At 45.4% G+C, this 13911-nt stretch overlaps 1 protein-coding gene across 4 annotated transcripts in view; it reads left to right on the top strand.

Moving 5' to 3' along the window:
- Window positions 1–1754: 1754 nt before the first annotated feature.
- Window positions 1755–13911, top strand: part of LOC115136971 (SID1 transmembrane family member 2-like) — a 28610-nt gene continuing 16453 nt past the window's right edge. For 2 of the 4 annotated variants that reach the window (XM_065024581.1, XM_029672918.2), the window contains exons 1-10: window positions 1756–2509; window positions 2872–2996; window positions 9480–9644; window positions 9989–10034; window positions 10513–10614; window positions 11913–11996; window positions 12142–12307; window positions 12483–12576; window positions 12691–12749; window positions 13669–13716. In XM_065024581.1, coding sequence (XP_064880653.1) covers window positions 2288–2509; window positions 2872–2996; window positions 9480–9644; window positions 9989–10034; window positions 10513–10614; window positions 11913–11996; window positions 12142–12307; window positions 12483–12576; window positions 12691–12749; window positions 13669–13716 — 1111 coding nt within the window. In that variant the 5' untranslated portion in view covers window positions 1756–2287. Of the gene's footprint in view, window positions 2510–2871; window positions 2997–9479; window positions 9645–9988; window positions 10035–10512; window positions 10615–11912; window positions 11997–12141; window positions 12308–12482; window positions 12606–12690; window positions 12750–13668; window positions 13717–13911 lie in introns of all 4 variants that reach the window. The other 2 variants (XM_065024579.1, XM_065024580.1) reach the window with 2 other exon arrangements.

Raw genomic sequence — 13911 nt, 5'->3', positions numbered from 1 at the left:
TAAATCTAGAATTGGCTTCCTATTTCGCAACAAAGCATCCTTCACTCATGCTGCCAAACATACCCTCGTAAAACTGACTATCCTTCCGATCCTCGACTTCAGCGATGTCATTTACAAAATAGCCTCCCAACACTCTACTCAACAAATTGGATGCAGTCTATCACAGTGCCATCCGTTTTGTCACCAAAGCCCCATATACTACCCACCACTGCGACCTGTATGCTCTCGTTGGCTGGCCCTCGCTTCATACTTGTCGCCAAACCCAGTGGCTCCAAGTCATCTACAAATATATTTGCTAGGTAAAGCCCCACCTTATCTCAGTTCACTGGTCACCATAGCAGCACCCACCCGCAGCACGCGCTCCAGCAGGTATATTTCACTGGTCACCCCCAAAGCCAATTCCAGTCACCCCCATAGACAATTCCTCCTTTGGCCGCCTTTCCTTCCAGTTCTATTTTTTTTATTTTATTTTATTTTATTTAACTAGGCAAGTCAGTTAAGAACAAATTCTTATTTTCAATGAAGGCCTAGAAACAGTGGGTTAACTGCCTGTTCAGGGGCAGAACGACAGATTTGTAGCTAGTCAGCTCGGGGATTTGAACTTGCAACCTTCCGGTTACTAGTCCAATGCTCTAACCACTAGGCTACCATGCCGCCCCTATGCTGGAACAAACTGCAAAAAAAACATGTAAAAAATATATATTTTTAAATCGCTGGAGACTTATCTCCCTCACTAATTTCAGGAACCAGCTGTCAGAGCAGCTCTCAGATCATTGCACCTGTACATAGACCACCTGTAAATAGCCCATCTTTAAATAGCCCATTCAACTACCTCATCCCCATACTGTATTTATTTATTTAGCTCCTTTGCACCCCAGTATCTCTACTTGCACATTCATCTTCTGCACATCTATCACTCCAGTGTTTAATTGCTATATCGTAATTACCTCGCCACTATGGCCTATTTTATTGCCTTACCTCCCTTATCTTACCTCATTTGCACACACTGTATATATACTATTTTTTTACTGTATTATTGACTGTATGTTTGTTTATTCCATCTGTAACTCTGTGTTGTTGAATGTGTCGAACTGCTTTGCTTTATCTTGGCCAGGTCACAGTTGTAATTGAGAACTTGTTCTCAACTGGTCTACCTGGTTAAATAAAGGTGAAATTTAAACTAATATTATATTTAAAAAATACAACACCCATTCTGCCAGTCACATTCTGTTAAAGGTCCCCAAAGCGCACACATCCATCTTTTCAGTTCGCTGCAGCTAGCAACAAGAACGAGCTGCAACAAACACTCAAACTGGACAGTTTTATCTCAATCTCCTCATTCAGAGACTCAATCATGGACACTCTCACTGACAGTTGTGGCTGCTTTGTATGATGCATTGTTGTCTCTACCTTCTTGACCTTTGTGCTGTTGACTTTGGCCAATAATGTTTGTACCATGTTTTTGTGCTGCTACCATGTTGTGTTGTCATGTGTTGCTGCCTTGTTATGTTGTTGTCTTAGGTCTGTCTTTATGTAGTGTTGTGATGTGTGTTTTGTCCTATATGTATATTGTATTTATTTTTTAAATCCCAGACACCGTCCCCGCAGAAGACCTTTTGGTAGGCCGTAATTGTAAATAAGAATTTGTTAGTTAAATAATACATTAATTAATATGCATTATATTTCTTTGCTTGGGACGTAAAGAATGACCTCATTACGCCGTTTTTTTTTTTTTTTCTGCGTGCGGAGGGAGGGAGTGGGTGACACAGATTTAACCCCTCAAACGTGGTCAGTCGATTCAACAGATGCAAACAACGTTCACTTTACGATACTCGATATGATCAACACTATACAGGCATATGTCAACCTAAATGATAAAATGCGGATGACATTAGCTGTAAAAAACCGCGGACATTAAATCATTCGGGATCTAGCTAGCGAGTAGTAGCTGTGTTGTTATCGTCTAGCTAACGTTAGTTTACGTCGCAGTACCGAGGAGTGGTTAGCTTGCCAGCTGGTGATGGTGAAACAGGAGGAGCGGTGTGAATGTAATACATTAATCATTAGCAAGCAAATGTAGCTAGCTGGCTAGATTATCTCACTAGCTAGTCGTTCGCAATCAACTGTTCTGTTGTGAATGATACATTACAACTGAGCTCTAGTCTAGTTAGCTAACGTTAGGTAGGTTTGCCATTCATTGTTATTTTATTATCATCCAACGTGTCAGTAAGTGCATTTAGGTCGTTTTGATCAACTAGCACAGCTATTGTTGACAAATTGCAAGGAAATGGTTTTGAGGAGCTGTTGTAAATGTGGCCCCGTTTCAGTCTTGTTCCGGCTTGGTTATGTGGCCCTGTTGTTGTTATGTGTGACCCACTTGCGGTGCGCACGGGCAGACTCTAAAACGGTGGTCCAAACGGATGCAGAGTTTGATGTTACCTACAACGATACAGTTACGAGTGACAACCAAACCATCTACGCCTTCAACCACACCGTCTCCCGAAACAAGGTGAGTACATAGTTCAGGTCACAAATCCCACTTTGTTCTTCGAACCTGCTTTTCACAGACCTCCACGTTCTGGCGTTTGTTGCTGCCTATTGCTAACACACCTGTTTCAACTAATCATGTTAGTACTGGGCTGGAATTAAACCTGCGCATTCTGTCCCCAGTACTAGGATTGAAGAACATTGAACAGCTGTCTTGCTATGAGTAGCCTAATTTGGTTTTATGGTAAAATAAGATTGCAAAAAGTGATCAATACAAAACTTGAGTGTGCAGGTTTATGTGTGTGTGTGTGTATGTACTGTCGTTTTACTTCGATTCCGTGAGTTTCTCTAAACCTCTCCCCCTCTCTCTCCCTGCCCTGGCAGACGGAGGGGGTCCGTGTGACTGTGGATGTACTGTCGGAGGGGGCAGAGAGCAGTCCCATCCTGTTTGTGGTCAGACAGAAGCAGGCCGTGCTGTCCTTCCAGGTCCCCCTCATACTGCGTGGACTGTGAGTAGCCTACCCTACTGGCACACCTGGGGGGGCACGTTCAGTAGGACACAATGTTGTGGAACGTTTGGACAGAAGCAATGTGTTATATAGAAAAAACATACATCGTTGACATGTAGAATAAGGACTCAAGTCGGCTCTATACAGGACATTTCTATCTACAAAGTTGTGCCCTACTGAACGCAACCCTGACACATCCTGGTCCTGTCCCTGTATTATGTCACCACAATTTATTATGTCAATATACAGCTGGCCATATTCATCTAGAGTGGAAGGGAAGCGCGATACGTGGTTCTGCTTTGGTATTCAATTGTTCAGTCAAAGAAAACAACTGAAGTTGTGTAGCCTAGATGTTGTAGAGGTTTTGTTTCTCCTTGGGTCTGTTTTTGCTGTGTTTCTCTTCATTATGTAGGCTAGATATTGGCTTATTCACGGGTGAAGATACAATGAGCTCCAAAAGTATTGGGACAGTGACACATTTTTTTGTTTGTTTTGGCTCTGTACTCCAGCACTTTGGATTTGAAATGATACATGAAGTTCAGATTGTCAGCTTTCATTTGAGTGTATTTTCATCCATATCAGGTGAACCGTTTAGAAAAATGACAGCACTTTTTGTACATAGTCCCCACATTTTAAGTATTGGGATAAATTAATTTATGTCTATTAAAGTAGTCAAAAGTTCAGTATTTGGTCCCATTTTCCTAGTACGCAATGATTACATCCAGCTTGTGACTCTACAAACTTGTTGAATGCATTTGCAGTTTGTTTTGGTTTCAGATTATTTTGTGCCCAATAGAAATGAATGGTAAATAATGTATTGTGTCATTTTGGAGTCAGTTTTATTGTAAATAAGAATATAATATGTTTCTTAACACTACATTAGCGTGGCTGATACCATGATTATGGATCATCTTGAATGAATTGTGAATAATGATGAGTGAGAAAGTTACAGATGCACAAATATCATACCCCCCCCCTCAACAAAATGCTAACCTCCCCTGTTATTATAATGAATGAATGAGAGGTTATCATGTCTTGGGAGTATGGTGTCTCACTCATCAGTATTCACGATTCATTCAGGTTCATCTGTAATCATAGTCGGATTCACATTAATGTAGAAGTGTTTAAAAACATATTCTATTCTTAAAAGTGACTCCATAATGACAGTACATTATTAACGTTAATTTCTATTGGGAAGAAAATAATCTGAAACACAACCAACACAAACCTCAAGTTTGATGTAATGATTGTATGCTAGGAATATTGGACCAAATACTGAACTTTTGACTACTTTAATACCATTTGTACCAATACTTTTGATCCCCTCAAATGGGGAGACTATGTACAAAAAGTGCCGTAATTTCTAAACGGTTCACCCAATATGGATGAAAATACCCTACAATTAAAGCTGACAGTCTGCACTTCAACCCCATAGTCAATGTATAATTTCCCTCATTGCTGGAGTACTGAGCCAAAACATTTACATTTACATTTACATTTAAGTCATTTAGCAGACGCTCTTATCCAGAGCGACTTACAAATTGGTGCATTCACCTTATGACATCCAGTGGAACAGTAGTGCATCTAAATCTTTTAAGGGGGGGTGAGAGGGATTACTTTATCCTATCCTAGGTATTCCTTAAAGAGGTGGGGTTTCAGGTGTCTCCGGAAGGTGGTGATTGACTCCGCTATCCTGGCGTCGTGAGGGAGTTTGTTCCACCATTGGGGGGCCAGAGCAGCGAACAGTTTTGACTGGGCTGAGCGGGAACTGTACTTCCTCAGTGGTAGGGAGGCGAGCAGGCCAGAGGTGGATGAACGCAGTGCCCTTGTTTGGGTGTAGGGCCTGATCAGAGCCTGGAGGTACTGAGGTGCCGTTCCCCTCACAGCTCCGTAGGCAAGCACCATGGTCTTGTAGCGGATGCGAGCTTCAACTGGAAGCCAGTGGAGAGAGCGGAGGAGCGGGGTGACGTGAGAGAACTTGGGAAGGTTGAACACCAGACGGGCTGCGGCGTTCTGGATGAGTTGTAGGGGTTTAATGGCACAGGCAGGGAGCCCAGCCAACAGCGAGTTGCAGTAATCCAGAAGGGAGATGACGAGTGCCTGGATTAGGACCTGCGCCGCTTCCTGTGTGAGGCAGGGTCGTACTCTGCGGATGTTGTAGAGCATGAACCTACAGGAACGGGCCACCGCCTTGATGTTAGTTGAGAACGACAGGGTGTTGTCCAGGATCACGCCAAGGTTCTTAGCGCTCTGGGAGGAGGACACAATGGAGTTGTCAACCGTGATGGCGAGATCATGGAACGGGCAGTCCTTCCCCGGGAGGAAGAGCAGCTCCGTCTTGCCGAGGTTCAGCTTGAGGTGGTGATCCGTCATCCACACTGATATGTCTGCCAGACATGCAGAGATGCGATTCGCCACCTGATCATCAGAAGGGGGAAAGGAGAAGATTAATTGTGTGTCGTCTGCATAGCAATGATAGGAGAGACCATGTGAGGTTATGACAGAGCCAAGTGACTTGGTGTATAGCGAGAATAGGAGAGGGCCTAGAACAGAGCCCTGGGGGACACCAGTGGTGAGAGCACGTGGTGTGGAGACGGATTCTCGCCATGCCACCTGGTAGGAGCGACCTGTCAGGTAGGACGCAATCCAAGCGTGGGCCGCGCCGGAGATGCCCAACTCGGAGAGGGTGGAGAGGAGGATCTGATGGTTCACAGTATCGAAGGCAGCCGATAGGTCTAGAAGGATGAGAGCAGAGGAGAGAGAGTTAGCTTTAGCAGTGCGGAGCGCCTCCGTGATACAGAGAAGAGCAGTCTCAGTTGAATGACTAGTCTTGAAACCTGACTGATTTGGATCAAGAAGGTCATTCTGAGAGAGATAGCGGGAGAGCTGGCCAAGGACGGCACGTTCAAGAGTTTTGGAGAGAAAAGAAAGAAGGGATACTGGTCTGTAGTTGTTGACATCGGAGGGATCGAGTGTAGGTTTTTTCAGAAGGGGTGCAACTCTCGCTCTCTTGAAGACAGAAGGGACGTAGCCAGCGGTCAGGGATGAGTTGATGAGCGAGGTGAGGTAAGGGAGAAGGTCTCCGGAAATGGTCTGGAGAAGAGAGGAGGGGATGGGGTCAAGCGGGCAGGTTGTTGGGCGGCCGGCCGTCACAAGACGCGAGATTTCATCTGGAGAGAGGGGGGAGAAAGAGGTCAGAGCACAGGGTAGGGCAGTGTGAGCAGAACCAGCGGTGTCGTTTGACTTAGCAAACGAGGATCGGATGTCGTCGACCTTCTTTTCAAAATGGTTGACGAAGTCATCTGCAGAGAGGGAGGAGGGGGGAGGGGAGGAGGATTCAGGAGGGAGGAGAAGGTTGCAAAGAGCTTCCTAGGGTTAGAGGCAGATGCTTGGAATTTAGAGTGGTAGAAAGTGGCTTTAGCAGCAGAGAGAGAAGAGGAAAATGTAGAGAGGAGGGAGTGAATGGATGTCAGGTCCGCAGGGAGGCGAGTTTTCCTCCATTTCCGCTCGGCTGCCCGGAGCCCTGTTCTGTGAGCTCGCAATGAGTCGTTGAGCCAAGGAGCGGGAGGGGAGGACCGAGCCGGCCTGGAGGATAGGGGACATAGAGAGTCAAAGGATGCAGAAAGGGAGGAGAGGAGGGTTGAGGAGGCAGAATCAGGAGATAGGTTGGAGAAGGTTTGAGCAGAGGGAAGAGATGATAGGATGGAAGAGGAGAGAGTAGCGGGGGAGAGAGAGCGAAGGTTGGGACGGCGCGATACCATCCGAGTAGGGGCAGTGTGGGAAGTGTTGGATGAGAGGGAGAAGGATACAAGGTAGTGGTCGGAGACTTGGAGGGGAGTTGCAATGAGGTTAGTGGAAGAACAGCATCTAGTAAAGATGAGGTCGAGCGTATTTCCTGCCTTGTGAGTAGGGGGGGGGAAGGTGAGAGGGTGAGGTCAAAAGAGGAGAGGAGTGGAAAGAAGGAGGCAGAGAGGAATGAGTCAAAGGTAGACGTGGGGAGGTTAAAGTCGCCCAGAACTGTGAGAGGTGAGCCGTCCTCAGGAAAGGAGCTTATCAAGGCATCAAGCTCATTGATGAACTCTCCGAGGGAACCTGGAGGGCGATAAATGATAAGGATGTTAAGCTTGAAAGGGCTGGTAACTGTGACAGCATGGAATTCAAAGGAGGCGATAGACAGATGGGTAAGGAGAGAAAGAGAGAATGACCATTTGGGAGAGATGAGGATCCCGGTGCCACCACCCCGCTGACCAGAAGCTCTCGGGGTGTGCGAGAACACGTGGGCAGACGAAGAGAGAGCAGTAGGAGTAGCAGTGTTGTCTGTGCTGATCCATGTTTCCGTCAGTGCCAAGAAGTCGAGGGACTGGAGGGAGGCATAGGCTGAGATGAACTCTGCCTTGTTGGCCGCAGATCGGCAGTTCCAGAGGCTACCGGAGACCTGGAACTCCACGTGGGTCGTGCGCTGGGACCACCAGATTAGGGTGGCCGCTGCCACGCGGTGTGGAGCGTTTGTATGGTCTGTGCAGAGAGGAGAGAACAGGGATAGACAGACACATAGTTGACAGGCTACACCAGAGGCTACGCTAATGCAAAGGAGATTGGAATGACAAGTGGACTACACGTCTCGAGTGTTCAGAAAGTTAAGCTTACGTAGCAAGAATCTTATTGACTAAAATGATTAAAATGATACAGTACTGCTGAAGTAGGCTAGCTGGCAGAGGCTGCGTTGTTGACTATGTAGGCTAGCTGGCAGTGTCTGCGTTGTTGACACTACACTAATCAAGTCGTTCCGTAGAGTGTAATGGTTTCTACTGTGCTACTGTGCTGCTATTCGGGGCTAGCTGGCTAGCTAGCAGTGTTGATTTACGTTACGTTGCGTTAAAAGAACGACAATAGCTGGCTAGCTAACCTAGGAAATCGCTCAAGACTACACAATTATCTTTGATACAAAGACGGCTATGTAGCTAGCTATGTAGCTAGCTACGATCAAACAAATCAAGCCGTTGTACTGTAATGAAATGAAAAATGTGATACTACCTGTGGAGCGAAGCGAAATGCGACCGGATTGTTGAGTGCGGAAGTTCTGTTACGTTAAGGACGACGAATAGCTGGCTAGCTAACACTACACTAATCAAGTCGTTAAGTTGAGTGTAAGTTGTGCTGCTAATCGGTAGACGTTAGCTAGCTAGCTAGCTGCAGGGCGGTGTAGACTGCGTTAGGACGACGAAATACGATAATTACGCAATTATCTATGATACAAAGACGGCTAAAACAAAAAAGTGTCACTGTCCATAAACGTTTGGAGCTCACTGTATTATAAACAGTACAGAGAGAAGTAGAAGTACTGAATGGGTTAACTGAAGGGAGTGACGGCAGGGCAATAAGACATGAAAATAAAACAGCAAATCTTGTTTTGGCCAGTAACCGAAAGGTTGCTGTTTGAATCCCCAAGCCAACGAGGTGAACATCTGCCATTCCCTTGAGCAAGGCAATTAGCCCTAATTGCTCCAGAGTTGCTTGTCAATAATGGCTGATCCCTGGCCGTGACCCCACTCTCTGAGGGTGTCTCAATGGAATATGCAACAACAAAAAAACTTTTTCACTTCACACCTGTACAGGGTACCCACTTGTACATACGGTCAAACAGGACTATATAAGCCCTCCCTAATTATTATATGATATAGCCTAGGTCTAAGTGTTTAGCCTGCATGCAGAACCTACCTGTTGGATCAGTGTATAATTTGTTCTATTATACAGTAGCCCAGGGTTTTTCCAAACTCTGTCTTCTGGACGCCAAGTGGTGCACATTTTGGTTGTTGTTTTTTTAAATGAACCGTGCACCCCTTGGGGTCGCGAGGACCGTGTTTGGGGAACGTCTTTCATGGCGTAACATAATCCACGGACTTGCGCAATACCAGGACACCTGTGTCAGGTGGTAAAGCCATCTAGTTGAGAGTGAGTCATCGTTGTACCTTGAGCTTTCACTTCCACATAAACATAAAGCATAGGCCTAATTTCCCATAGACACTAGCTATAATTACAGTACTAGCTAGGTTGTTGTGTTTTGGGAAGTTGTTGGTTTTTCTGTCATTAACACTGTTTTTTGTGGGACTGTAGTTGACACAATTCAACAGGCCAATTCAGTCCCTTTTTTAGCAGTGGCTCTTCTTATCCTCCTGTTCTTATCATTTACCGTCCATAGGAACTGTTATGAGCGGGCTGCTGCAATGGTCATGGTTGTTTAGTTCAGCCTAAAAAATGGCTTATGAAATGGCACCCTACATTCCCTATGGACCCTGCTCAAAAGTGGTGCAATTTTGGACGTGACCCTAGTCTAATATAAGCCTTTTCTGTTCTATGAGCCCAAGTATGTGATCATGATTTGTATATTGAGCTACTCTCTTGGCCAGGTCTCCCTTTATAAAATACCTCGATGAAAATGAGTGGAGAAGTGATATCTCTTTGCCCCCCCCCCCACACACACAGGTACCAGAGGAAGTACCCCTATGCCCATGTGGGCCGAACACTTTGCCAACCCCCCACCCGCACCCTCTCGGAGACCCAGTACTTCTTTGTGGACGTGTCCACCCTGTCCAGCTTGGGCACCCACTACCAGCTGAGGATCAGCCGCGTGGACAGCTTCACCCTGCAGTGAGTCATCTTCATCAGGGATCATTAGCTTCATGCTAGCTAGCCGAGCGAATACATGATATCTGGTTGTAGAGCTTTACATGCCTCCCACAGCAGTACGTATTCAATACTCTGAGTCATCATATTTTATATCACTATTATGCAACTGTGTAGAGCTGGTCTAATTTGCATTGAATGCGGCCTTTTTGCATACACACACTCGTGACTGCCTATCTCTACAGCAAGCCAAGAGACCCTGTGTAGCAGCATTACTCATAGAGTAGAGATGGCGTACTGTATATGTGACCTGACTGGCTAATATGGCTGTTGTATTTGTTGAGTGTTTCTCATCTTCTTCATTACAGTACAGACAAAAAGTTCAGCTTCACTGCCTCACCATCCCAACCCCAGGTAAGAAACATAGCCACTCACACTGATGCACACGTGCGTACATACGCACATAGCATATTTCCCGTGAAACCCTTATACTGCACGTGACCATGAGATGTGTGCGTGGGTGGAGAAGACGGTTGGGTACTACCTCTTTACTGTGCCTAAGTCTAAAGGCCAGGGCCAAGAAGGGGATTGATATTAAAAAACAAATGTGTGTGCCTGATCTGTTGAGCTGTTGCGTGACAGAGATGGAGAGAAAGAGACACTAGAAAATGTATATTGTTATGTCATACATTTTGTGTGTGCACATGTGCGTTTGTATTCGAAGCAAGATTTGCCCTTTCAAAACGGTAGATCTATCAACATAATAGAATAGTATTGTTAGGAAGATTGTTTTATTTTTTAAATATATTTTTCATTCACTCGGCTGATTTAGGACTTAATTCCAATATATATGTGAACTTTTTTTTATTCTAACTCTGTTTTTCTCTCTCAGTACTTCAAATATGTGTTCCCTGACGGAGTGGACACGGCCATCGTCAAGGTCAACTCTGAGATGACCTTCCCGTGCTCTGTCATGTCCATTCAGGACATCCAGGTAAACTAACTTGACCAAACCTGTTCATTAGGCACCAGAGGTGGGACCAAGTCAGAAGGTTCGAGTCCCAAGTAGAACGGGTTAAGTCTCGAGTCAAGTCCCAAGTCGTGCGTTCTAAGATCAAGTCATACGTTTTCAAGTCTCAAGTCAAGTAAAAAAAAATCTATACATGCAACGACTTGTTCAGCTACAAATATGTGTATATTTATTGAGGCTACCAGACAGCCCTTTTCATTATTTTGTCTACGACACATTTTAAGAATCCCATGTCATTGCAAAATCACCGAACAATTTTTGGAGGTGCAGATTTATTTATTTACAGTTTGATGTTTGCGCTGCACCTGATCCTATAGCTTGTATAGCAAATCAGCAGTATGTTTGCTAGCTCACCCAACCTGTGTTGATTGACAGTTTGCTGATCCAGTCAGAGTGCCGAGTGTGCGTTTCACTAGCCAATCTGTGGCAGAGTTTTTTGCGAGGGCGATGCTGCGGTTACTGTCTCTGGCTGCATGTGGAATAATCGATGTAGACTCTCTTCCACAAAATGAGTGACAGACAAAACAATACAAAACCTGGCCAGAAAAATTCAAGTCATCAGTCTCAAGTCAAAAGTCGAGTCCCGAGTCTTGAGGCTCCAAGTCAAGTCTCAAGTTATTTTATTTTATATAGAGTCTCAAGTCATGTGACATTGAGTTCACAACTCTGTTCGAGACCAATCGGAAGTAAGCAAACTGAAACAGGGATAGACTGTTCAGAAACGCTAAAATAAACAGTTGTTTAAGTTTTCTGTTGCAAAACATTTTGCTATGGTGTACCCTAATGAATACAGCCATGACCTTACATCAACCTGCATCCACTGACCTCACATGACATCACTGAACTGTGGTTCCCTCAGCCTGTCTCCAATGGCTAGCCTCCGATTCACCACACAAGGGCAGTGTTGAGTTCATTCTGAGCACCCCAGCAACCACTAGACAGCTGTGAATGAACTTGGGAAATGCACAGGATTTACCCTAAAGCAGCTTAAAGCTGTGAAAGAGAGGCGTTACTAAAACGCTATGTAAAGCTGTCTGGTGTGTAATAGCTCACATTGGGGGTGTCCCTGAAAGGTTGGCCAATATAGAAATCTCCATTCCACACACTTGATGGGGAGTGCAGAGGTGCCTGTTGCCATGGAAACCACATTAGCCGTGACTGCACCTGTTCTCTGCTCAGACAGACAGGCAGACACACACACACATATACAGACAGACACTCGTTCCTCTCTGATTGCTAAATGCTGTGTTCTACCTTATCAGTGCCCAGTGTATGACTTGGATAACAACGTGGCCTTCATTGGAATGTATCAAACCATGACCAAGACAGCTGCCATCACTGTCCAGGTAGAATACACACACACACACACACACACACACACACTGGAGAGATCAGGTAATTGATCAATAAATAAATGTTTACAACTCACTTGCCACAATGGGCAACCATTTCATCTACTCTCCCTCTCCCCTTTTCTCTCGTGGCTCTCAGAGGAAGGACTTCCCCAGTAACAGTTTCTATGTGGTGGTGGTGGTGAAGACGGAGGACGAGGCATGTGGGGGTCCCCTGCGCTTCTACCCCCTCCGTCCAGATGAACTCATTGATGCCGGCAACCGCAGTAAAACTCTGGACGTGGTCGTCTCGCCCGCCATCAGCTGTGAGTCACTCAGCCAGGCGGGCCAAACAGTACATCATTCCCAATGTAGCAGAGAGAAGTGTTCATGTCCCTCTCTCTTTCCCTTTCTGTTTCTCTCTAACATCTCTTCCTCTCTCCTTCCTTTCTCCCTCTTCCCCCTCTCTCTACACCCCCCCTCTCCCTCTCTCCGTCTCAGCGGATGTGTACGTGATGGGCATGCTGTTCTGCCTGGGCATCTTCCTCTCCTTCTACCTGCTCACCTTCCTGGTGGCCTGTGTGGAGAACAAGAGGTCTGTCGATCGCTTCACTGTCATATACAGTAAGTACATTATTTCATACACTGTCATATAGAAGCTTTGGAACTCAAGTGTCTCTCTTTCTCTCTGGGTCTTTTCTCTGGTCAGGATGCACAGGAGGAGGGAGGGGCTTCTGAACCCAGCGGACATGTCACCCGCGGAGACAGGTATCCCAGCAACCCACCACAACGGCACACTCTGTTGTATTTTTTTTCCAGAGAGGTGTACAGTGAAGAGAACGAACTGTGTATTTAAGATTTAAAACGAGTTCAAGATGGATGCGAACCATTAACAGTTGCCCCATCGGATGAAGGATTACTGATCTATTTCTCTAGGTTTTCTATGTCTTTGTGTGTTGAATTTGTCTCGCTTTCTCCCCATGCTTTCTCCCCATGCTACTCTTTGGCTCAGCCTCTCTACTGGGTAAGAATGGCGTTGGAGTTGTGAGATATTGCCTGTGTCTGAGCTTCTCTCACAATGTCACACTACTTATTACCCTTCGTGCACGCTATATAAATAGTTACACCCATCTCACAGTCATTATCACCAGTATGATCTGGGAGGATGAGGAAATCATCAACATGCATGTCTAATAAATGACCTTCACCACGGCTGGGTGTCAATTTGAAATCGGGAAGTGATATAAATTTAAAATATGGAAAAACATTTGAAATCAATGTATTCTCCTTCACAGTTTTATTGAGGAGTCATTGAAAATAGAACCCCCTTTTTCAATTATTGTATTGGAATTTCAGTTCACTTCCTGAGTTGCCTGACTTCACAGCATTGTCCTGTCACAAAAACCCTTGTCATGGTCATGATATTACGGTTACGGTGTTTTGGTTCCAATGGGAGTTTGACTGAAATGGACTTTTCTCTCGTTGGACTCACACCCAAGGGGACTGATTAGCACCCGTGCATTAACCCTTGCCTCACTTTCAACATTGTCTCTGAGCCCACAGGGCATGGTGTGTCCTCTCTGACTAACCATTCATCTAGATGCTGTGGTTGTGTGCAGACTACTAACTAATATTGTTGCATGTGTTTGGTGTGTGTTTGTGACATGATCTCTACCTGTTACCACAGGAAAGCCAGGTGTGACTCCAGTCTCCCCCTATGAATACGGCTCCTTTGGTGAGTGAGTGTGTGTGTGTGTGTGTGTGTGTGTGTGTGCTCATTTACATTACAAGTGTGACAATGTTTTGAAAGGTTTTGAGTTAAATATTGACAATCAATGTAGCTAGCTGGGTAAGACAGGGCTTTCACTGTTCCAGTTCTGCCGTGTGTCTCGTTGTTTTTCTTTCTGCACATGAGTCTCCTCGTGAATGT

Source organism: Oncorhynchus nerka, linkage group LG11, assembly GCF_034236695.1.
Source record: "Oncorhynchus nerka isolate Pitt River linkage group LG11, Oner_Uvic_2.0, whole genome shotgun sequence".
Classification (NCBI taxonomy): Eukaryota; Metazoa; Chordata; class Actinopteri; order Salmoniformes; family Salmonidae; genus Oncorhynchus; species Oncorhynchus nerka.
This window is presented reverse-complemented; position numbering and strand designations above follow the sequence as displayed.